This window comes from Zonotrichia leucophrys, chromosome 4 (genome assembly GCF_028769735.1).
Source record: "Zonotrichia leucophrys gambelii isolate GWCS_2022_RI chromosome 4, RI_Zleu_2.0, whole genome shotgun sequence".
Taxonomy (NCBI): domain Eukaryota; kingdom Metazoa; phylum Chordata; class Aves; order Passeriformes; family Passerellidae; genus Zonotrichia; species Zonotrichia leucophrys.
In genome coordinates this window covers 31431341-31458026 of record NC_088173.1, presented here as the reverse complement: position 1 = coordinate 31458026, position 26686 = coordinate 31431341, and the positions used below count along the sequence as shown (strand labels likewise).

The window sequence follows — 26686 nt, the reverse complement described above, 5'->3', positions numbered from 1 at the left end:
TCATCAACAAAATAGTTGATACTTGTATTAAATGTCAGACTTCATGCCACACATATTCACAACATGATACCACATTGTTGATCAGATGTGCCACAGGGAACATTACTGGCCAATTCTTACCTCAGCCATCCTAACCTTGCACCCTTAGATCTTCCAAATGTGAGCTTCACACAACTTGCATGTTGACACAATGTACCAAATCACATTTCTCTGATACTCAGCCAAAATGATTCCTTATATTGCTTTTATTTGATGGGGTTTTATTGCTGACAGTCTGATCAGCCTATGCAGCAGCAAGGTTAATGGAAACAGCTTCTATAGAAGGAGAGGAGGACACAAAAGTAAGCAGGAGATGATCCAAAGAAAACAACAGGGATTTTGTACCGGAAAAGAAGCATTTGCAGCTTCTTCCCCAAACAATGGGTTTGGGGCAACAGTGAAACAGCAGGGGTGGGAAGCCTTGTGTGAATATATAGTGAGAGCCCTCTGGAACACTACAGCACTTCTCTCTGAATATCCCTGTCAGTGTAATTTCAGACTATGAGGGTTTGTTCTTTTCAGAACAACAAAAGAAAAAAAATTATAAGATAACAAAACCTCTGAATCTATTGAAGATTCTTGGGTTTCAAAAGTAACTCTCTTTGAAGGTATCAATTCAGTTTAGAAAGGAGATGGACTAGGACAGAAAGAACCAAAGTAAATAAATAAGTTCTTTCTTGAAGGATGGTTTCTTCCCTCTGTGCTCTTGGCCTTGTGGCATTGGGTCAAGAGATCTGTTGTCTCTGCAGTACTCCTATTATATTTTCTTCTTTTGTACAGAGTGATTAAGTGTCAAGCTGCAAGAAGTTAAGAGCTGTAGGCTTATTAGAAAATCGAGGATTATTGTAATTTTTTTAGAAGCACACTTTATGCATATGGTTTCTAAATTAATCTCTCATGTTATTTTAAAAATACAACATCCAAGTATACCTAGTGGAAGGGTAATTTGGCACGCAGTGCAACATTGCTTCATAAGATATTCACAAGGGCCCATTGATACTTGAAGTTTGTCTAAAATTGCTGTTAAATGTCCATGTATATTAGTGGGATGTGCACATGCTTGGTACCATGAAAAATTGATTTTCTTGTCCTAGGGAATGAAATATTTGGGTAGTCACAATTTAACAATTTTGCCCAAAATACATAATTTTGCATATCATCTGTAATTATGTAGTATTAAAATTGTGGACTTTCCCCAGAAAAACTTTACATGGCACTGAGCAGAAGGGAGTGGTAGGAAAATAGAATGGGCAGACTTCTAACTCTATTGCAGGTTCTGAAGTGGAATGGAGTGAAAGAAATAGCAAGAATTTGTATAAAACACTCATCTCTGCACAGAAAAAATTAAATAATAAGTGGGATCTTCTGATTTATTGAGTGCAAGTGAAGTAGAAGAGGCTGTAAGAGACAAATAAAATCTGGGTGTGGTCTCTGACAATAGTCTGCAAAATCTGGTGTGACAGTGAATTTCTTACCTTTGCATTTTCTTCTTCCCTAGATTATAGGAACCCTTGCTTTTCATATATATAGTAGATCGAGTCTTCTTATTGTAAATGTTGCTATAGCTTCAAAGTTAAGTGTGTGAATATCCAAGGAGATGAGATGCCCGTAAGGAAGGAAGAGAATTATTTTATGTGCTATGTTAGCAGAAAACTGAAGAGAAGAATATGAGAAGGAGGCAGGTGAAGAAGGTATGACAGGAGGTGGAGTGCACAATGTAAAATTGTAGTGCTGGGGCTGGTCATTGATAAGTTTTGGCTTTTGACAAATTCTAGATGTATATCCTGAATAATGAGTATAAGCAATGAGACTTTGCAGTGCATGTTCAACTTTACTGTTGGCTAAAGGTGATTCAAGAAAAGTGCTGTGGTAAGACTGCTAGAGAGTAATGTGTGTAAAAGGGGAAATTAAATTTAGGGTTTTTTTCCCAGTTAGCTTGTTCCAGAAGGTGGGAGCTCAGCATAGTGAGGAGGTGGTAGGGAGGAAGGTTTTTAAGATCTTGAGGAGCCACAACCAAGTGTGGTTGCATTAAGGAGTACTGACACTCCTGGCTATAGTATTGCTAAGAACGTGTTCATTATGAATAGACAAAATAACTGCCTGATCATACAAACATATAAGCAATTTCATATATAAAGACTGAGCACTTTAGAAAGTTAAGAATCTCACCTTTATCTCTATGGAATATTGAACTACAAAAGCATATGCAAATAAAAATTGGAATTGGAACAAAAGCCACAGCTTTGGCTGAGAATCAAAGCAGCTCCATCAGTGAGATTCCACCCTTTTCATGGGATGCCTGCTGTGTCTTCACTCTTTTCCTTTGCACCATCCCATACATAGGCGAGTGAAGAGGAGGCAGAGCACAGCAGGTGCCAGCTCACCTGTCAAGGAGGCTTCCTACGCTGGTGGGAAGCTCTAAGCAGCACTGGCTGCTAGTCAGGCTCAGAAAATACCAGTGATGCTCTGAAAAGAAACTGCACCTGTGGCTGGGTTGGGCTTGGGTCAAGGCTCTTGATCAGCCGCTGGGACGAAGAGACAGTGAGACACTATTCAACATTATTTGTTTTGAGTAACACTTTCTGCTTGCTGTCAGAGTTGGCATGGAAACTGAATCAGCAATCAGCACTCATTTTGACAAGAATAGTCCATTCAGAGTGAGTTTAGTCATCAGTGGGCTTACCAGAGGCTCAGGCTGCAGCTGCAGCCTTAAACCTTGCTCATGAAAGGATAGAACCCTCAAAATGGTAACAGTCATACAACCCAATCTTTACTGGGCAAATAGGTGTCTTTTGAGAATGATATAGTCTCATTTGCATTTGGGCGGTGGTGGGTTTTTTTAAAGAGGGAAGAGTTAATTATCTGAAATCCACAATAGAACTTTCTTATTTCGAGAAGATGCCATCTGTTTTTATGGATCAGTTGAGTTTAAAGAGATAACACAATTCCTATAAACAATGATGCTTGTAACATTGTGATGGAAAGTGGCATAATTCTTAAACGGCTCTAAGCTTAGCACTAGGCATCTGTGAATAGTCAAGATGGAAGCCTACACAGCATGCAGAAATTGGCATTTTCAATTACTTTGCCTCTACTGAGGAAGAAGATCAAGATATGCTTATTTCTGTTCTATTTCATTCCCACACACAAGAGGAGAAGCAAAGAAACAGCTGCTGGTTTTCTGTACCAGCGAGGCTGAGAAAATACTGATAGATAAATTGCTGTTCAGTGGTATTTCATAAAGTCATGTCACCTGCTGTGACATCCTGTTCTCAGATGCAAAGTGATAAATGTATATATAAATCTGAAAAGTTTCATTTCATCTATAACCTTTGCCTCCTGGCTTTTTGTATCCTCAGAATACAGACTGTGCATGTCTTCTTCATTGATACAGGAACTGTTTACACTAACTATTTACATTCAAGACTATAGTGCTGGTAACAAATTGATGAGGACACTGATTTCTTTTTCCTTTGTGTTTATCAAGCAGATAATTTAAGTGAAGCCCTGAAAAAGCTGAAGATAACATCCACTGACAGCACAGCAGATAGCTTGGAGGGATGCTTGGACTGTCTGCTTCAAGCTCTGGCACAAAACAGTAAGTTGTATGGGCCTTTCAAATTTTAAATCATATGAGATCAGTGAATTAAAATGTGGCAGAAAGACTGGCTAAAGCAGTAGGCTGCTAGATTGGCTCTATGGAGTTTTGGGAGTTTTTAACCCATACGTCTGTAATGTTCTGGTAGCAACGAAGACAGTGACAGGTAAATACCTGAATATTTGGAACACTGTAGTCCATTCCTTTCTAAGCAGAGCACTTACTTTTTTAATTGATCATTCAAGAAAAAAAAGAACAGAGTTGGAGAAATAAGCCTCATAAGATGGGGAAAAGGATAAGGGAGCTGCTTGCTAATTCTGGTTGAAAGAGCATAGTTTCCTATTTGTAATGGAGTTTCAATTAGCAGAACTAGCCTGGATATCCAAAGACAGTCCAAGTTTGATATGTAGTATGTAACAAAAATAACATCGGAATGGAACAAGATGTCATTTTCACCAAAAAATTTAGAATGCTTGTCCCCACTCCTAGTAGACAGAAAGGGAAGGTAATGAAGATGACACTTTATAAGACTCTTCTGAATTTAACTTTCTTAGTGCTTCAGATTGTGGCAGAAGAAAAATATGTGTACAATTTCAGATTCAAAAACTTTTCAGGATCAGTACAAGCCACAATTAAAACGTTTTATTTAAAAAAATTAGTTAGTCCTCTGGAAATATCAATACACTCAAAAGTACAAACTATTGATAAGTCTTGGTTTTTTTCATATGATGGTATTTTACAAATGAAAGCCTCTTGGATTAGTTGGTGTAAAATACTTTATGAGGATTTTCACAACTGAATATAAGCACCATCCAGATCAAGTAAAAAATGGATTATAACAGCATCTGCATTTAATAGTAGTCCATTTGTAATTCTCACTATTTTAGAAGGAGATTATCAGCCAGAAAGTAATAAAATCTTAAAGGTTTAGATCAGTCATTTTTTGAAGGTTCTGGATTTTTTTATAAGGTATATCCAATACTTGAATCCAACCTCCAATTGGATTTACTTCCACTACTTTTAAGCCTAATACTTAATAAGTACTAAAGAGAAGATCATATGAAAAGTGACAACTTACTCGTGTAAATAACAGAGTTTGCTGTTTTGTCTATGAAGGTCACATAGCTGTGTCAGAGAACAAGTGTGGCAGATGCAAAATAATTTTACTCATGTACATTTACTCTTCTGTCTCAGTCAAGGGTTTTGCTCTTCTTTCCAAAATCTTTTCTCTTCTAGATTTGCAGCTGCCAGATCAGATAAACAGGTTATTAGGATTTTGACCTCTCTTTTTGGGGTAGTTCTAGAAAATTTATTCTCTCCATAATTTCCCATGCTCTTGTGTATACGTCAGTGACATGAATACAGCCCTGCTGAGCTGCCCTATGATACACATCTCCATGTATTTGCATTTGCCCAAGATTGAGGGCAACTGAAATAATGCACTGAAAATTAGATGGGTCAGATAGGAGAGGTTTTTCAAGCAGCTTGCACCTGGTAATTTAGGAACTAGTTTATCAATTCTGTTTCAAGGGAACTGGACACTTCCATACCTAAGTTTTTCCAAGTCTCACTGGACAATGGGCTTTAGTTATCAAGGTTGTCTGATGATTTGGGGAACAGATTTCTGGCTTGAGATAATTTTATGAGAACAGCAGTACATTCAAAAGACTTCAGAGACTGAGGTAAATTGCCCATAATAGATTGATTCAACAAATAGACAGAGAATCAGCTTTCTAAATGCTTTCTCACAGCTCTCATCCATCCAATTAACATCTTAATATGGATTTGGCTGATTGATTTCTAATGATAGTCTATATTATCATATATACAATACCTAGTTATGAGAGACACGCTGTACCTCTGTGTCTGTGTATAAATTATTACTTAATAATAATGAGAAATCAAATTGTTTATATAAAAGTACATTAATTGTTATGCAGAAATCATTTAAATAATATTTTGCAAAGTTATTCTGCTCTTGTTTAGTATATTTCCATGTGTATGATTAAAATAATGAAATATACATTTATGGTTCAGTAAATTATCATATTAATGTGAGATAAACAAGCCATTCATGGAATAGGAGGTTTTTTTTAAGATATTTTTATAGAACTGTGATTTTGTTGGGAGTTCATGGTAGTATTGTTAATCACAGAAGTTAAAGTTTTATTCACTGCTTTAAAACTTGGAGATAAAAATATTATTTTATCTTATATAAAATTTAGTACATTACTAATATGCTAATGCAACCCAATCCCATCTACTGCCAGCCAAAATCAGTCATTAAACCCAATGATACTACAACAAATTGAGATTTTCAGTAAAGGACAACTTCAGTTTTGTATAGTGCATGTACACATGAATGTTTTAGTGACCTTTACACTATCTATTGGTATCTGCATGCATATGTTTGAGGCTGCTGCAGAATGTTAAATTCCCTAGTCTGTAAGAGTACAGTGAAAATTATAGTTCCATTTATTTTGCACACAATCTTTATGTTTTCATTATGCTAAAACATTACCTTCTTCTCATATTTTCTACTGTCTACTATCTATCATTAACTACTTCTAAAATTCTCTACTTTCTATAGAAAGAGAAAAAAAGTTATGATGAATTTAGTAACTTTTCATTTCTTTCTATGTAATCTGCTATGTTTTCTTTTGTTTTTCACTCTCATTTCCAAAACTGATCTGGTCATAATCCTAGGCAGGTGTAATGCCCTGGAACATGATACCTCCTGCCTAACTTTAGGAGCTATTCTGTCATTTGTCACAGCAGTCAAATTAAGGTGCACACACACACATATGCTATACTACAGAAGGGTGAGTCAGCTACTCAGCTGAATGTGATAACTGCTGGTAAATATTTGGCAAGCCAAATTCAAATTGTTTTAACGACAGTTTGTCTAGGAGAAACTTGCATAGCTCTTCACATCTGAGACCTGGGTCTGAAAATCCTGCACAGATGGTTTCCTCAGGAGACATTGTTTTGAAATACATATATTCCTATTTATGCAGATATTTTAGTTCTTGTCTGTCACCAGCACTTCTTTCTGAGGCCAGTCATATATGGTCTAGCTTGTGGCACTAGAGAAAACTGAGGGGGTTTTTTGAAGATGAAAGAATGAAAGAGGCAACAGTGACAGAAGAATGAGACATAAATATGCATTAGAAATGCTTTAGAATAATGACATACCTCATTTTGTGTGGAGTTCCTTCAGCATTCCCAGTGAAGTTAATTAGCATTTCTGGGGACTTTGAAGCCATAAAGTTTCAGTAACATAAATCAAGATTCACAGGTAAGGTAAGCGTTGCTTTCACCTCTGTGGATCTACCTCATTTGCATAAACTGAGATTCTGTCCACCTAACTTCTGAAAGAAAAACACAAATATTTGATCTCTGTCCCCCTGCAAGCACTCACCATCTGCTAAACTTCCCATAGTTCAGATTTTTAAGGAAAGCCTGAGGTACATGATCCATAAGCATTATTAGCAGCAAAAAACCAGAGCCAGCCATGCACTAAATGAATTACTGGCTTATATTCAATCAAGAGGTGAAAGTCATGTATTACATGTGTTTTCTTTTAACAACTATCCATTAAAACAAGTTACTCCATTGTCTGCTCCATATAATCTGTATTAGTTCTATACAGACATGGATTGATGTGTTATTGTCTAGAAAGAATTTTGCTGATCTAGAAGCAGACTATTTACAGTGACATGGAGTGTAGAATGGTCATAACAAAAAAAAAAGGCACAAACCTCCTTAAAAGTATGAGTAAGACATGCACTGAAGAAAATCAATTTGAAAGATCATATACTTACATTCTGGAATGAAGTAAGTAAAGTATGATTGTTTTATTCTCTATCTTGCACCCAAGGAAAATATGGGTATGTACTACTATTGGATATTGGGAACAATTGGTTAATTGTCTTATGTAAGGAATTACAGGAGAAAACAATACTGGCCATTGTATTGAGCCAGCATATACAAATTTATACTTGTTAAGAGCCATTTCACAAATATTATGCCTATCAAAAAAGTGCATTTATCCTAAGATCTCTAAATAAATGTCCACAAGAAAGGACTGCCTGAGAGAAGGAAAGCAAAAAGGAAATAGAGGTTTTCTTTTAAACTGCAGGCTCTCTGGGACATAATTATTGCAGTAACAACAAAAAAAAAGTTACTGCTAGTCCAGACATGCTGTGTTTCAGATACAAGAAGTTACAGCAGACATAAATAACCCAGTTTGGATAAATGAGAAATCTGAAAAATCTGCTGAGAATGTTATTTTTGGCTCTGCTGTACTCAGCATAAGAGGCTGAAAATGCCCACTAATCCCAGCTTTCAGCACCTGGCTCTGATGTAGCTGAAGTGGAAAGGCTGGCACATGAATTTGAAATATTTTTTTACATACACTTTTTAGAAGATTAAGAACATGAGTTTGCATGTTTGTGTGAAAAAATGGTTAAAGCAAAATCACAGCAATAAAGGTAAGCTTACATGAGAGGGCAAGGCCTGAGTTTTGAAAAGGATTTAGAAAGATTGGAAATATTTGAAATAATGCACTTTACCTTAAAGATGTGGCTGACTAACATGCCTTATTTTCTACTTGTTTAGCTTTGCTGATGCCTGGTAACTCAAGGAACCATCACATGACAAATGAAAATTTTTAATTCATGCTTGAAACTGGAAATCTCAGCATTTTTCAAAGGCTACTTCTAATGGCTTAGAAGCTATTTTTCTTCCCATAACACACATAGTTTCATAACAGTATTTTGCTTTGCCCTAGAATGTATATGCTCGAGCCATGCTTTCATTAGAATATACTGGCTGTGTTGTATCAGGGAAAATAACATTGTTACAAATTACGTGAGCAATTTTAGTAAGCTTTTGCCATCACTTCCTGCTGTTCCAGCCTGTAGGGACCATGGGCTTATCCCTCCTACCTAAAGCTTCTTGTTCAGGTTTTTTCTTGGGAGTCACCAGTGGGTTTTCTGAAATGGGTTTGTTCCTATTTGATGGCATCCCAGAGGAGGATGTGTTGGTATCTGGAGTGCTTAAGAAAATCTTGAATATCTGGAGACACAGCAGATTTCCCACATTTCTTTGGCAGTGGTGAATCTTCTCACTGAATGCCCTAAAACTTTGGTAGGCACCTACTATAACAGGTATCTAGTTTTCTCTCTTTAATTATTCTGGTGGATTTCCAGTTCTCATAACCATATGTTTACACAAAGGTTATATTTCAGTTGGAAATTAATTTTATTCTGTTCTTCATAGCTGTGGCTTCCATATGTTGTTGAATTTAGTTAATGCTTAGGCTTCCTATATTTGATGTTCGTTTTTCTGATCTTCAGTGACCACAGAAAATGGAACGGTTCCTCTGCTGGAGAAGAAAAATCACGAAGAATGAGAATTTTGTAATTCTGTAATTCAGAGCTCAACTAAAAAAAACCTGAAATTTTCAAATTTATTATTCTTGCTATTAATTTGTTGATATTAATATTTATTAATATTAATATGTATTAATATTAATAAATATCAATTAATTTTGTGTATTATATATTATTAATAATATATGTTGTTATTATTATTAATTAGTAACCTTTTATTTGTAAAAGAAAAAATCAAGATGTACCTATTTTTTATCTATTTACCTCTTTTTTTTGGACATTCTTGATAGTTCTGTGTACACACTCTATTTATTCATTGCAGAGTCAGGTAGGCAGCTGTCTGCTTAACTTGAACACTAAGTGCCATCTGATTTCAGTGAAGCCTTGTACCTCTTTAGTACACAGAGGATTAAGAAAGTCATTTCATCTTTTGTTTCCACAGCTCTCCACATTAGCAAGAAAATACTTATCTTCCTGCCCCAAACATAGAAAAAATTAAGTTGTAGAGCCTTTTGTCACAGCAGAGTTATTCTAAGGCACAAACAACTAAAATCACTTTCATTTTTTCCCATTGGCTAAACATCTTAAGCTTTCTCTGTTCCCTTTTGTGGAACAGAGCATGGAGAAAAAGCTCCACATTTCAGAGCATGCTCAAGCAAGCATATTCTTAAACATCAGCACACTAATCTTTCTCTGTTTTGGAGAAATTGTATGAACAGGATAAGAGTAAAATGATGCGACTGTTTCATGCAGATTGTGGCCAACAAACAATGCTTTCCTGATTGTGAATGCTTGCACACTATTAAAGCTTAAAACAATAACTGTCTATAGGCCTTATTCTGACCACAGTTGTTTTGTATAAATAAATAAAGAGCTTTGAGCATCCCTGCAGATTCAGCACACTTTACATGTAAGCTGTGACAAGGCAGTGCATAAGGACATCAAGAGAGCTTAGCACAACCAAGGGGGTAGGCAGTGCTACTAATTGGATTAGTGGCCTTAAAACAACTGATAACTAGTAGAATTACGTTCACTGACAAATAGCATTTCCCTGCTTTCTTATTCCTCTTTGATCTTTAGCATCTCCCTTTCTTCTTAGCAGCAGTCTCCCTTGCAGGAGGATTTTTGATCCTCCTCGGGTGTGCCTCCAGCGGTCCCTGGTATATGTCTCCCAGCTGTGATCTTGGAAGGAGAAGGAGGCCACCTGGTGCCTTAAGTTTTAGCTTCCATAATTTTCAGATTCTGTGCTGCCTTGGTTTGTAACTCTGAACTCCATGTTAAGTGTTGGTAAGTTGTCCTCACAGGGTAGGTAGACAGAAAAATCCTTTTTCAACCTGAGAACCAAGGACAACCATTGCAAGCCTCAAGCCCAAAAAGCATAAACAACAATGAATTGAAGAGAGTGAGCAAGGAGGATGGGACTTCATGACCTGAAGCTATAATTGGACAATTAACCCCAATATGCAAATGGACCAGAACTTATAAAAGTGTGGGACCTTGTGATCGGTCGTCCATTTTGCTTGACCATTTTGGGTCCATCTTGGGTGTAGCCCTGGCTGGGCTTTTGTACTGCCCAAGGTGTATCCTTTAAGGCCTTTTAATAAATGCCTACTTTATTCTTTAACTCTGTCCAGCCTCTGTTCTAGGTCAGCCTTTCTAGGCATCACACCCATGGATGTATACTCAGACCCAGCAGGCACAGACCTGCATGTTAGTCCTGACATGTAAATGTGTCAGCTTGAACATTCAAACAAACAACAGACATTTATGGTGTTATCCATGAAGAGGAAATATGCAGATGAAAGCTACAACATCCTCCTCCAATAAGATAAAAACTAAACAGTATCATTGCTAACTGTCTCCTGAAATTTATAGTTCTCTGCTGAGATTAAATTTAGGTACATGGTGTCCTTAGCCTATGACAAAGATTTTATAACTTTATTATTATTCCTGCTTTGTCTTGGAAACTACAAAAATATTAAGAGCAGCACTAAGGCATCATAGTACCTTGTAGGATTTGGTTTTTTACGGATTGAAGACATGAACTAGTGTCTGTTTAGCTACTACTAAACCTTGATTCAGCATCTTTGGAATTCAGTGGAGTGGGCATAATGCATTTAACATCTATTCAAACCAAGGGAGGGAGAGGGAGTAGAAATGAAAAAGGAAGAAATGAAACTAAATGGATGAGTAAGAGGGAATACAGTGGAACCTATGATTTTTATTCTAGTGCAAGAAGAGAAATGGCAGAAGGTGGAAACAGATATAAAGATAAAATTTTTGAAAAAAAAACAAAAAACCAAAACCAAGCTAAATGCATGTACCTGAGTGGCTGGTAGGAAGCAGTCAAACCAAAACCCCACATCTCAGACTAGGAAGAATTTCTAGTCTGCTTCTGACACAGATAATCTCTTCTAACAGAGGCAGGGGTTCAAATTTAATTGGGCTAGCTCAGCCAATCAAGCCATTAATCTTACCTGCAAAGATTTCTACTCAAATGCCCTGCTAAAAGTTGGGGATCCTGATGAATATTTTTAAGAGGGAGTTTTGACTTAAATACTGTGTTATAAAGTGTTCCTTCTTTTTGCAGAAGAATGTTTGTTGCATTATCTCATGGACTGTTGCTTTGTCATGATATTGTACACACATAATTGTACGCTCCAGAAATGTTTCCTCATTAAGAGCTGTATATAATATATTTTTACAGTATAAATACACTAAATCAAGGTGACTGCTTTTTATTGGACTGTCTCCCAGTAAACTGGCTTACCCTAATGATACTGAATGGTAGTCACTGCTGCTTAGTGGGATTATATTTTACATAAATTCCCCTTAATAGTGATGTATTTAGTTAGTGCCAGACAGTTAAATGTTTATCCAAGTGTTAAATTCCAAGTGCTATTCATTGAATACACAATGTGCCAAATAAAGATTAACTATTATATTTTTTTCTTTGCAGAAGGCATCAGTGAATAGCAGTTCCAGATAATAGAATTGACAGTTCTTTTTTTTTTTTTCAGTTGCCTCTGTATTGCATTGTCAAAAGGCAGGCCTTTTCTTTTGCTTCTGTATTGCATTTCAAAAATGCAAAGGAAAACGCCTACCTTTTACCAAAAAAATTATATTTAGAGATCATGTAATTCACAATTTCAGGTCTGCAGTTTCATTCTTAGCTTAGCTCCAGACCCTTATAACTTAAAAATGTGATCTTTTTAAGATTAGGTTTTCTTTAAACTACTCTGATAGCACAGCCCACTAAAAATACCAGCAGATTAAAAAATTCCTGTAGACATACTCTTTCAATAAGCAAAGAGTGGAATTTCACAGCAGGCATTTTAGCTCACTTAAGAGCACTCTTTAGAGTTTGCTTAAAAGGAACATGAAACATTTCCTGCATATAAAATGATCAGCTTTCAAATTTGATTTGATGTTAATAAACTAAATCAAATTTGGAGAAAGGATTTTCTTCCATAGGACCAGAATTTGTTATACATTTTGAAGAACTAAAGCATGAGAATACCCTTTACCCTGGGACCTCTAGTAAGTTCAGTCAGTACAAGCAAGAGAGGAGGCAGGGGAAAACGTCCGTGGAAGCCGAATACAAAACAAGAATATGTGAGTGTATGACATTTGTACAAAGACGCCAGACAACAAACTTGGCAGCTGAGGCACTGACATCAAACTCTTTCAGCAACCTTGCTACTGAAGTGGTTACATCCTGGAGAGGGTGAGTCAGAAAGGGGGAACAGCTCACATAAATCTACCAGCTACATGCCAGGGCTGGATACTGGATGCAGTTCAGGAACTCAGGGGTGCCAAGCTGCCTAACTTGAATATTCTGCCTTGTGCTGTGACCCGTTCATGGAAGTATATGTGCATTTCTCTTCATTGAAGGCAAAGATGTCATATACTTTTTACTTCATTGGTACCTGCAGTAGGCTATCCAATTGGTAGAATCTCATCCTGAAATTCACTTTTGTCCTTTGGATGTAGCTTTTGGAGAATTTAATCATCGGGACTCATGCAGTTAGTTGATTGATAAATCTGTCTCTCCATCTGTCCTTCCTTCCTTGTTAGAGCTGAGATTTTAATTACAAACATCTGTGTACTGTCTCTTTCTTCATTAAAAATAGGAAGTGAAGTTGCCCTGTAGCTGCTGACAGAGACAAAACAGAGCAAACACCATGATGGAAACATTTGTACAGCTAAGGGAGAATCCTCCCTCCTTGCCTAATAGGTGTCTAATTTCAAGGATAAGTGAACAGGCAGATTTTGGGGATTTCCCCATGTGAGGAGGAGCATGCCAAAAAGAAATCAAATGTCTTCAGTTATTTTTATACATAAATTATTATTATTATAATTATTGTTATTGTTATTGTTATTATTGGACTTCTTTTTCCCTATTTAAGTAACTCTTGATAATTGGAACAGACTCTTTGGTTAAGGTTTGTTAAGCAAAACCTCCTTATCAGTGGTGCATTCTTTGTTTCATGAGAGCATATAATTTGTTCTTCTGAGCTTCTTTACAACTCACTTTTTGTGCTTTTGTAGCCGGACCAAAATCTTCATTTAGTGGTATGAAAAATACAGTGGGAGGCTGTGGAGAGGGGGGACAATGTTTCTTGAGGGAGGCTGTATATGGAGAGAGCATCAATGCTTATGCTTGGTCACATGAACCTTCTTACTGTGGTGGTTAGGAGCATGTGCCAGATCAAAAGATATCCCTTGTTCCCTTCATTTTCTTCCCTTCTGCCTTCTGAAAGAGCAGATGGTTCCTTTCATGATATATGTGGTTCATCATTATTTATTCATGTGTTCATCTTTCTCTTTCTGATGAGAGTACATGTAGGAGGAACATTATCAAGCCAAGGTAAATTTTTGCAGTAGTTCCAGTAGGTTTATAAAACATCTTTGCAGCTAGAAAGATATGCATTTTTCAAAAGACTACATGGCAAACACAGATTGCTTAAAGAGGACCCTCACAAAGCTGTTTATTCATAATTCTGTGGTGTGAAGCTCCACAACATGGGAATTATTGCTGTGCTAACCACAACTGTAGGGTTACTAATAACAGTGTAACTTAGACTCATTGTTCATAGGGGGTAAGGAATGGTGAGCCTGCAGCTTTCTTCTGCTAGCAAGGCACTGCTGAGCGACATGCCTTGCCTTTCCCCTTTCTGCCTTTTATTTCAGTTGAAGGTGTACAAAATAATACAGAGAGGAGAGAAGAGTGAATAGAGAGAAGTGAAATTTCAGAGGAAAGAGAGCTGAGAGGGAAAAGAGTGTAGAATTTTAATTTGAAACATATTAGATTTTTTTTCCTATGATTTCTGCTACTTAATTAGTCTGATAGCCACGGTGCTCAGCTCTCCAGCTCTGATCTGTGGCATTAAAGATTTTCCTGCCCACACCCTTAACTATTCTGACTTCAGGCACTGCAAAAACTTACAAAAAGCAAGCATGTTGACATTTTATTCACTCAGCTGTGACATCAATAACATTTTGACACCACGTGATCTGACATACCGTTTGTATCAAGTAATACAAGGAGGCATCTAAAGCAGCAGGCTTAACCTTAGAGGGCTTTCCTCTCCAATTATGCTGTGTTAGACTGTGTGCAAAAGGGCTGCTTTTAATGCAGCATTATTACAGTTCTACAGTTTCTTTGCTTCAAGAGGGGACAGCTCTAGGTGTGGGCTGGTGTAAGCAGACTGAAAATCAGTCTTTAAAAAAAGCATTTGAAATCACAGATACATCACAGATAGCAAAAGGATTATGAGTGTGGCACCCTAATGTCAGGCTATCTACATTGCTTGGTTTTTTCCAGACATAAATTTAATGGATTTTAAAGGGGATGCAGATCTGCTAAAAAGGAATTTTGGCTGTGATTTCCTTTTTGGCCAGTATAGAAACACAAGAGGAGAATATGTGGTAGAGATTTGCCTAGGTCTTTCTTGCTCCTGTAGAATTTTTACATGCTCCAACTACAATTGAAATAGCAATTTAAAAGATGACAGCTGAAATAAGTTTTCAAAATAGTTTACCCTCTAATAATTTACTAGGAAGTCCAGAATGAAACTAGCATGCAGAAGATTTATATCCTTAATAAATAATACCTCTTTAGTGCATATACAGAGAGACAGGAAGCCAGGGAGGCTTTCTCCAGCCTCTGAAGAGAACAAATAAAGGCAAGAGTTGAGGGTTGCCTATGCTAAAGTCTCCAGCAGTTTCTAATTCTCAGCAAAACCTACCTTATTTCTCCTAGAGCCAGGCAGTGGTAGGGGTACCAGCCCTGTGGCAGCACTGATGTGTGGTCTCCCAGTCTCAGGTTCTGCAGAATCAAAAACAAGTGATGGTTTTTACAGTCATAGTGAAAATACTGCTACATAAATGTGACAATCTATTGTCCACTCGAAAGAATAACACCACACACACTTCCCTTCATTTTTGTTTCTGTGTCCCTGTATCTTTTATATAATTATACAGGACAGGTGTTACGTGAAGCTGAGCACAGAGTCACACACAGGACTGTTCACACATGTTTTGTAAGTGAAGCAATTGCCCCATTTGGGCACTATAAGAAATGCTTATACACCTACAGCTGTGCTGAAATCATCTTCAAGGCCTCCAGCTTGGTATTCTCTTCTACAGACATGCATTTTAACACTTGGTACCCGAACTGAGTGTACAGTTGACTCTGCAGACAAGCAAAGGGTGGTTGAAGATCTTTGTTTAGACTTCACAGGGCATCCCTGTGCATTATTTGCTTGTCAAGTCTTCCTCCTTTAAAAGAATATAAAAAATACTGAGCAAAGTTGCTATATTTAACAATGCAATTTTAGGTTTATAAATAAGGTGTCTTGTTCCAATTAAAATACCCTTCCTCGTTTAGGCATTTCAAAACTCAGAAAGATTGGTTGATTGTAACAAAAATATATCTGCTAATAACATGTGACTTGTGAAAATAATTTGTATATTATAGCACATCTTTTTTTTCCCAACTACTTTATTAGAACTTTAATATGATGAACACAAAATCCCTGGAAAAAAATGGATTTTTTTTTGCAGATACTAAACAGAGTAATGTACAGTAGGATGGAAGAGTAATTTTCCTGGCACATTCTCTTCAGATGCCTTATATGGAGGATCTACTATAAACTACTTGCAAAGATTTAGTGTCATACTGTCATCTCCCCATTTTGAAACTGAATTAATTTGTATATTACACCAAGTGTAAATTGCATGTGTTCTGCAGAGGAAGAGCAGTGCTTACTTAGACTTGGAGTAGACAAGCTGAAGCACCCTGTGGCATTTTTTACACCTAAGGCATTTCCTGGCAAAAATGCCTCAGAGAGCACTGTGGGCTGATAGTAGTAATTCTTCTGCCTGATGCCAGAGTAATGTGCTTTTCCTAAAAATAATGATGCTTGAGCACCCACCCGGGGTAGAGTAGAGGTGGGGTGTTCTGCACTCACTGCTGGTCTAATTAATCCATCTTCCCTCTTTTATGACTAGCAGAAGTTTGACATTGGTACTAACAAGAAACATTAGGATTTTGATTTGAAGGGATGAGTGAGTATGTGTAGGTGTGCCTCTTCTACTGCTTCAGAGTAGGAATAACTCACTGGTCAGTTTTCATCTGTATGATCCCAGGTAACTGATTTCCCAGTTTCTGAGAGGTCTGTCAGAGCTGTGCTTTTATGGTGGTCACTTGCTTTTCTTAATAAAATAAATCAGGGTGTATCTGCTGCACACAACTTGCCTGGAGAAGCATTTAATTTTATTTCCCCACTTCTTGCAGGATATATTTAGTTCTACTCATGTAATTTATTCTTTGCACAGTAATGAGTCCATCAAACTACAGACCAAGAAAATAGGACTGGATACTGTATATCTCAGAAGCATGACAGGAGAAAATGCATTAATGTCTCCTGCCTACTAATACACATTCACATATAGTCATATTTTGCATTTTGAATTCTGTACTTCAAGTTTTGAACTTAAGGGAGAGAGAAGCTCTTCCTTAACAGACATCTAAGATGTCTGGACTAGTCTTTAGTCCTGATATGATTTTTCCTAAATTTAGACTTTCATTTTGCATGCCTATATCCACTGGAAAATATTGCTACTAAGTATATGCTACATGTCAGAGTTTATAAAAGCTTTCAGATAAGCCATAAGCTCCTTTACATTTTATCTTCTGAGAGGTTTTTTTCAGGGTATTTCAAAAATTGCAGTTAACTGATTGCAAGCAGGTTAATAATAATTAGCACTTACATTACACGAGATGCTGAGATTACTCTTTACTGATGCCTAATCTGTTTGTATCAGATGTCATCACTGACATGCTGTAGCTGAGTGGTCCTAGCCAAACACCAACATCCCAAATTAGAATTATATACAGAAATGGGAGGCATAACTGCAGTTCAGACTACAAGTTCTCTGTTTTCAGTCTGTTTTCTGTCATGTAGACATAACCATCTCTCAACACTGAAGCATGTACATACTCTGTGCAAGCCACAAAACCCATGGGAGTCACCTCTGCCAGGCTTGTGCTGGCTTCTGTTCAGGGGCAGCTTGAGTGGATCTCTCCCAGTCTCAGAGGCAGCAGAGTGGTCCTGGGGCTGCCACTAATCAAATTCAATTGCAGTCCTGAGAGTGGGGAAAGGAAAGAAGAAGAGAAGAGGGAGGGTGGTATGTTATTATCAATTTACAGGTGAAGCACAGCCAAAGAGTGGTTGCAAACAGCATTTAGATGGATTTGTTTTACTTTGCAATAGTCATCAATTGGAGCATCTGTAAACTCTGAAGAATGCAAATAACTTCCCTTATAAATAGCTTAAGAAGTCATGCTGCTTTCTAAAATGATAGCTGCCATCTAGTTGTACTGTCACACTAATAGGCCATGTGTGACACTCAAATAGGCCATTTTTAAAAGCGTTAGCAAAATATGTCATAGCATCTAGTAGCTTGTCTTTAACTGCAGTTGAATAAAGTTATTTTTCAGTTTGTTACAGAGCATTGCTGTTGGCCAGCAATATTAGGTGGGCCCCTGTTAGGGAGCAGCTGCACAATTCCTCTTACTACATACAGAAGGGGGAAAGCTTTTGTTACAGATCTTTGATACCTACTACAGGAAATCAGTGTTTTTCCCTTTCCCTTCTACTGAGTGTATACTGGAGCCACTCAGTAACAGAGTAACATAGAAGATATTTTAATGAGTGTCAGAGGAGTCTAAAACCAGGATCATCTTAGCTCTCCCTCTTCTCCAGTTTCTGATTCCTACATTGCATTAAGCTGTACCCTAAACTGTGACAGCTTTCCCCATCATTCCTTGAACATTTCCAATAATTCATCTCTTCAAAGAGTCATTCCTTGACTTTTACATAATACCTTTACCTGCTGCATGTCATTTTATGACCTTTACTCTTACAGTCTCTCCAGTATTTTCCCCATGTAAGCATGAGTATGTATCTGTATATACTACATAGCAGTCACCTTGTAAATGTCAATTGATTAGAAATGGCAAAGTATTAAGTTCTATGAGTACGTCAGATAAAATAAGTATGGTAACTGAACTAACAGTTGGCTTCTTATATGGGAAATAATGGCTATCATAATAACTTTTGAGAAGACTTTCCTTCTGCTTTTCTTTCTGTTCTTCCCCAAAGCAATTTGATGTACAAGTCATTTTTGTGTGATGTGTTTTTCAGATGTGGAGACAAGTGAAAAAATCCAGAAAAGTGGAGTTCTTCAGGTGTTCGCGAGTCTGTTGACGCCACAATCTTCCTGCACAGCAAAAGTAGCTAACATCATAGCAGAAGTAGCCAGAAATGGTGAGGTTTTCTACAAGAACTTTTCTGCTGGAACATCTTCAGTTTTTCACCTCACTTGTCAGTATGTTTTACTTCATTTATGTTTTCATTTTATAGATTAGACACCTTTCATGTCCCTCCCTTTCACTCTTTTTGTTTTGTCTAATTTTTTTCTGTACTTTTTAATACAATCAGAACAGCAGTTGGCTGCTGGAATTTCTCTTTCATTCTGTTTAGTTTTTGAGACAGTAATGTAATTTATTGGACAGAAATAGCTGACCACTGATGAAATGCATTTCTATATGCAAAGCATGTAGAAAAAGAGACATGCACAATGTGTACAGCCAGTTGTGCATAGGGTTATAGCAGCAGCATCTATACAGGTGGTTAAAGGATAGTAGATAATTTCTTTGGTCTGAGATTTGTCCTAAAATTATAACCCTTATGAGTCTTTGCTACCATATTGAAACCAATTAGTCCTGCCTAAAGAGCATTATATGTGTTATATATGTCTTAAGTCCCAAATAAGAATCAGCTCCATTTTGGTATGTATTATATACATACACTATATAATACAACATCAGAGGTAATCAAAAAACTATTTAAATTTTTCTATAGACAGGATTGTCTTAAAGCTCACTCAATACCTGTGTATCTTGAGCCCAGAAGAATGGCCTCATACCTGCAAACAGACACTATGGGCAGAACCTGTGATGAGGGTAGAGGTCATTTGTGGCTGACTTTTCTCACTCCTGGACTTGCTGCTGTCACAGCTGAAGAGGCAGAGATTCCATTTTGGACTTTTTTTCACCATGGGCTAGAGAGAGAAAAGTAGAATGTTACTTAACTGCTGTCCTGGAAGCCTCATCCCTCTCCCTTTGTAAACTCTCATGTTGATGCCGCTTCAGGGAAACGGCTACATTTTTGTTGACTACTTTCACATTCCATTTCCACCTTTTCTGAGGAATCACAAACTACAGCTTCTTAGTGATACCCCATGGTGACCTCCACCCAATTTTAAGACAGAGTTATATATGGTTATTCAGAAACAACACAAATGAGAAAAGAAAAGAGATATGTTTAGTTTTTAAATGTTAAAATTATTTAGATAAAGAGGCAATAAAATATGTATACATAGAAATTTAAATTTAGAAATGTTTCAGAATGATAGAGATTTAGGCAAATATATCATGGGTTTTTTCTGTACTTGGTGAATTCATAATAAGTCTTTTTAGAACAACACTGTCAACCATATGTCCTCACAGTTGGTCCTTTTAGCTCCTACCCAAGAAGGGAAAAGTTAAGAATAAAATCAATGCTCACAATAGCTAAACTGATTACTATGTATTGTTTCTGCAAAGATTCCCTTACAGAGCATTTCAGCCAGTATCTGAAATGACACATGAAATGTCTGAATAGTTTCTTATGTGTCCTTTTCCCTGACAGCTTTTAAACTGATGAATTATGTACACTCTCAGAAAAGCTGGCACTTTACCTGGTTCATCATACAAAATAGCTTTTGTCTTTTCCTTAGAGTCATTAGCAGGTGTAACTGGGACCTCAGCCCAGATTAAAGTGAAGGTATTCAGAAATTATTTAAGCTCCCAGTGCTTTCAAGACTGAGATCATCTGGGTATTTCTCATTGGTTTTTAACTCTGTTGAAACAGTTGCTTTAATAGGATAGGAGGGAATACCTCATTTGAATTCTGTTGTTTTCTTTGTTTTATTGCATAAAACAAAGAGTTTAATGCTTATATTGTACCTGTTTTCAACAAACTTTAGGGCACTTTGAGAAATTTGTGTTCAATGGATAGTAGGCATTAAACCCATTTCCTGAGTGTTCATGTCATGCAGTACTGCCAGAACTTGGAGCAGAGACTGTGATTTTGGGTGTTACAGATACAGCAGCATCTTTTCCTTCCCCACTTCTTGTTTTCCTCTTACATTCCCATCATCTGATCATATGCATACCCATCTGATCACATCAAATCTCTCTACTTGCCTTGGCAGCTTTGTCGTGCTTCATCTTTTCACCCCTTCATGCTCTTGCTGCTTCACCTCCTCTGCTCACATGACTCTTCCTCCTCCCAGCTTGAGCTCATATTTGTTTCTTCTATTTTAAACACCCAAACATACAAAACTCCCTTTAGTCACTCATGTCTCTCCAGCTACAGCTATTTGCTTTTGAAATGTGAGCATCATGAAGGCTCAGATGAACTTGTTACATGGAGTTTCTCTCTCCACCATAGACCTTTTAAACCCTCTTCCAAGGTTTTTAGTCTTGTCTTCTTTGCCAGATGCAGGAATGAGAGAACATCATCTTCACAGTCTGTTATACTATGACACAATTACAGTTCAGTTTCAAAATCTTGTCCTTCTTTTGGTTTATGTTACTCTGTTCTCAGTGGTTCTTCTCTTAACTCCGTAAGCAATTCTTTGCTGTTTTCTTCCAAGGATCTGCTTCACTTCTCTCCCAGTTTAGTGGAAAGCTTTTAAAGACTCTGTTCTCAATTACTTTCTCATTCTTCTATTACTTCTGTGTAATATCAGCTGCAAAAGTAGGTGCAGTTACCACATTTGTTTCACAAATCTATTTTGATACATATGGCACCATTTCTTTTACTTCTTGCTCTTACATGACCTCGACAAATACAAATTTGCTCAGTGATTGACCAATGATTTTGTTGCTGTAAAAGCTTCCACTCACTCCAAATGGAGGGAGGGTGGAGGAGGGGTTTCTTACTCCTTTTCAGCATGTGAGGAAGAACCTAAACAAACAGCAGAACAGACTGAGACCTCTCAGTATTTTAGGAGAAAACAGGTTTCATTTCCTGATACAGACTAGGAAAAAAAAAAATCCACCTGACTTTGATGATAAAGACCAAATTTGTATCTGATATTTGTTTTGTTCATTACAATGGATACTACCACCATCTATCACACTATAGCATCTAGCCACAATTCTAAAATGTTACAGTACCTTGGGAAGGTGGGCTAATTGTGCTCACATCTATCTTTTCTTGGACCTGTGCAAGTGTACAGGTATTGCTGATTCTTCTTAACTGTGTGTTGATGTATCAGAGTCATATCATCACATGATCATTGCTTATCTCTGACAATTCTTTAGCTAAAATAACACTGCAGGATTAAATACAAAAGAGAGTAGATTTTGTAGCTACCAAAGCATCAAAGAACATTGTAATAGGTGCAACAAACAGAGTATTTGAGAAGATCTATTTGTACTTCAAGCATTGTATGAAATCTTTGAGTTATTGGCGTGAGGAATTCTGTTGAATCAGAATCAGAAAAATTTTCTCATCTGCTTTTAGGGGGATTGTACACCCTGGTCCATTCTGTCTCATAAGTGATTAAGTAACACAAAGGTTAACTGATTCTGAAAGATCCAATACTGTTTAGGATCAGGAAGAGATATATCTTGCCCCTCTACTCACCCTGGTGAGGCTGCATCCTGATTAGTGTCCTGTTTTGGGCTCCTCTGTGCAAGAGAGTAGTGGAGCTCCTGGAGCAGGTCAAGCAGAGGCTACAAGGGCGAGAGGAAACTGGAGCATCTGTTGCAAGGAAAGGCTGAGGGAGCTGGGTCTGTTCAGCCTTGAGAAGAGATGACAGAGAGGGGACCTTACCAATGTATGAGGAAAAACTTAGTTATTATATGAGTGACCAAGCACTGCAACAGATTGCCCAGAGGGGTTGTGGAGTCTCTTTCGCTGCAGATATCCAAGAACCATCTGGATGCAATCCTATGCCCTGTGGTCTGGAATCACCCTGCTTAAGCCGGAAGGTTAGACCAGATGAGCCATTGCAGTCCCTTCCAATCTTACCCACTCTGTGATTCTGATAATTTGCAGCTCAGAACAAATCAAAAATATATTGACCATTTGCCTTACAATACATCTCTAAAGGGTGCTCTTTAGTAAATTGTGAAATAACACTGGTGTTATCAGGTGGTTCCTTCTATAAACCACCTTTTTAAAATGTGCAGCACAGTCCCTGCCTGGCTGTATCCTGCACAACAGCCCTTTATGTCTCTGACATCAGGATAGTTCTCTATGACTTGCACAGATGTAAAATAATTCTTTGCTTCTCTGTGGTAAAGCAGGAAGGAAGGGCAGAGAGCTTCCCAGTGGATGGGTCCTCTACCTTTCCTCCCATGGTGGGTATCAGTTAGATTGTGGAAAGCTACAGGCTTTTGGGCTCACATAAACTCTTGTATTTCTCATTCTCTTCTCTGTTCTTTTCTTCACCTTCGAAATAAAAGCCTGTTACTGAGCTTTTTTTTTTAATATCTTGAAGCAAAAGCTTTTCTGGAATTCTAATTAAGGCAATAGAGAGTAAAAAATGCTGCTCTAGAATACTAGTTTTAAGTCATCTTTTGTGTTATTTAGAAATTCTAGTTTATGTTGAATTTGTTGTGAATTCACTGTTCTTTGCAGCACTTCTTTGTGATGCTAAAAATATGCTTAGTCTGATCTATGTTAAATTAATTTCCATGGAAGTCAATTAATGCCCTTAATTCCTTCTAAATTAGCAAATAATGGAAAGAATTAAGCCCAAATCCTGATTTGGGCTTATTCTCTAGAAACTTACATGACAATTTACACTGTTTGTCTGTGCACGTGTTTAAGGCACACAAAAGGCCCAGTTGCCAGGCCAGTGTCGCTGGAATTGATGGGATTGGGAATAGCTGGCCTGGCATTAAGAGGCTTTGCTTTATTTGCAGAATTCATGCGGAACCCCTGTGTGGATGCTGGGCTGATCCCTCCCTTGGTGCAGCTGTTAAACTGCAAAGACCAGGAAGTTTTGCTCCAAACAGGACGTGCCCTGGGCAATATATGCTACGATAGCCGTGAGTGTTGAAATCTGCTCTATTTTGTACTTGCTCTTGTTGAAGGGAGGGGAGTGTTTTGGTGTTCTGTGTATTGTGTGCTGCGGGGTTTCCTCTTTTCTTGGTTTTTATTTACCCCACGATTCTTCTGATTGGATGAGAATATTGAACATCACACTTGCATAATGCTTTTGTGACAGAAAGATTAAAACATGATTTCAATATTGTAATACAACTGGATATAAAATAGAAAGGTTTTCTGATCCTGGGTTTGTTTTTTTGGGGTTTTTTTCAAACATAATTAACTGGGTTTTTAAGGAGCAGATGCTGCATATGCAGAGGCACTGAACAGTTAATTTTTCCTCAGACAGAATGTGTTGGAATGGAATAGAGTCAGAATGGAATACTCATATTCTAACCAGTCTCAAATCTGTGCAGAGCTGCATATGTGGCTGAAATGATGCCTGAGTTATGTTGCTGATTCTCAAAATTCTTACATGGCCAATCAGTTGCTCGAGTATTACATATTTGTATTTTTGGTAGTCACGGGGGGGGGACGGACATTGGTTAGGCTTTTTAGCTTTTTATGGGCACAATAAATTTTTATAATGAGAAGCAATTGAGATTTGAAATGCAAGTGTGACTGCATGTGCTGATTACATGCATGGATGTGTCATCTGCAAAACCAAACCAGCAGTTGCAGTGTTTTGAAAATGCAACCTCATTATCCCTTACTTCAAAATTTTGAAAAAAAACTGTGCACAATAAATATGGTGCAGAAGCAGACACACCAGGAACATGTTGCACATGAAGGAATTATGGATGTCTGCAGATGGGAAGTGAGATGAAATTGTAAAATCATTTTTTTATCCTGAGAGTTAGTGACTTATTTTATATGGTGAGAATTTTTCTGCATACTATGTTTACCAAAAGTTCTGTTGTATGAGTACTGACTGTAACCTTTCTCTTTGTTATGTTTTTCATCTGAATTTGAAAATTTACATTTTATGTTGTTTTAAATTACCTTGCCTTTGAACTCAGGGAAGTTAATCATATATTAGCATTTCCAGTTACAGACAACTACTGCTTGAGGATGTTAATGTATAATTCTTTCATTTAGGCTTTTCTTTAAGGTGACCAATCAACTGAACAGCTGCTTCCCAATGGAAATTTCACAAAGAAGCTGTTAAGCTTCCTTTAACATAATTTATTTACTATATTCTGTTTCAGGATTATGTATGAAATCAAGGTCACTCTCAGGTGCACTGGCTTATTTCATATAAGTAAAATCTATGTAACTGTTCATGGTCGTTATTGTTGATCCCACATTTTTTCATGAAATACGATAATGGCACATAGAAATGGTTTTGTAGTGTGAGGTTTTGTGGACTGCTACTGGCTTTTACATTGCAGAATTTATCCTAATTAATCCTTTATTACTGGCAGGATAAATTTCTGCCAGTAATACAGAAAACTGTATTACTCACTTTGTGTTGTCCTTCTGTGGAGCAAAGCTAGCACTGATAAAATCTACAGGAGGCAGTGATGTGTTCTGTGTGCCATGTGTTGTCGTGTTCCTGTGGGAGGACAGTCACTACCTTCCCTGTGTATGTGAATAAAATTAATGAGTGAAGTGTAATAAAATGTGACAAGAATCAAGGTTAGCATATTGGATTTGAGTGGAAGAGACTATTTACAGTGCTTAGTTATCACATCCATCCTATCTGACGTCTGCTGTTAACTTAATGTGTAATTATTAAATATTTATGCATTCTATCCTAAATTCTTCTTTAGGATAAATACTTTCACTATGCTTATTACTAGAAAATATAATATATTTCAGTTTCTTACTATTGGTTTTCCCTAACAAGGAGTTATAAAGTTATAAAGTTACAAAGACAAGATGTGGAAGCTGGTAGTTCTTAATAAAAATGCAACATATTGATAGTATTTTTTTTTTCCCAATTGAGACAAAAGCATCTGTTACCCTTCTGGTAATTGTGATTTGTATAAGAACTTCAAATACATCAGTAACTAGATTTTTCCAATTACATGAACTTTTTTTTTCAGTGCTACTGGCCACGTTACTATAACATGCAGCAATGAGGAATGTCTCTATATCCTAAATCAATGTTAGGCTGAGCCTATGCAATAAAGTCCATAATGGATGGCTCATAGCAGTATTTCTTTGTATTGAAAGCCCAATTGTCCTGTATTTCGTCCCAGCAAGCATGGATCACTTTGTTTAGTGACAGCTTGTGCCAGAGTGAGTTAATCAGGTCTCTGTTTCTGAGAGAAGTTCGTGTGGTGCAGGATGAAAGTTGTGGGACAAACAGTTGCTTCTGCAGGGAAAGCCCCTTAAAACTGGGCTTGAAGAGGAGAAGGACTGCCTGAATTGTTTTTCGAAAGGAAAATAGCAGTGGTTCCTCAGTGTTCACAGATCCCAGAGCTGCTGCATGAAGGCAAGACTATTTCCTAAGTTCAGGAGTGGCTACTCCTAGAACACAGCTACCATGGAAAGGTAATTCATGACCAAGTCCCAGTGCTGAAAGAGATTTAGTACCTTCCATGAGTTAAAGGTGAATTACACCTGGACAAAGACCTCACTGAAAAGATTCATTTCCTCACAGAAAACATTATATGAAAACCTGTTGACTTACTCATAGATTTTCTTGTCTATTATGTTTGGGGTAGACCTGTTTTTGTCTGGGTGCTCACATGTGTTAGCCCTCAAAACCCTACTTAATTACCTATTTGAACATGGGAGAAAATACAGAGAATTAAATGCATTACATAAACAGTTAAAGAGGAAAAATAGGTCAAACTTTTACCAAGCAGCCTTGAGAGCATCCTATTTAAAGTATTTGTTTTGAAGAAATCTGTGTTATGTGAATCTCTGAACATCAAGAATACAAGCAAATATAATTGCAAAGCAGGGTAGAAGGAAGCTTTGTTAGTACTGATGAGGTTGTGGTCTCCCAGTCTTCCTCTTGT

General features: G+C 37.3%; 1 protein-coding gene across 4 annotated transcripts in view; it reads left to right on the top strand.

Moving 5' to 3' along the window:
* Positions 1-26686, top strand: part of RAP1GDS1 (Rap1 GTPase-GDP dissociation stimulator 1) — a 90591-nt gene that overhangs the window by 28307 nt on the left and 35598 nt on the right. For 2 of the 4 annotated variants that reach the window (XM_064711036.1, XM_064711038.1), the window contains exons 2-4: positions 3527-3637; positions 18747-18869; positions 23588-23713. In XM_064711036.1, coding sequence (XP_064567106.1) covers positions 3527-3637; positions 18747-18869; positions 23588-23713 — 360 coding nt within the window. The remainder of the gene's footprint in view (positions 1-3526; positions 3638-18746; positions 18870-23587; positions 23714-26686) is intronic. The other 2 variants (XM_064711037.1, XM_064711039.1) reach the window with 1 other exon arrangement.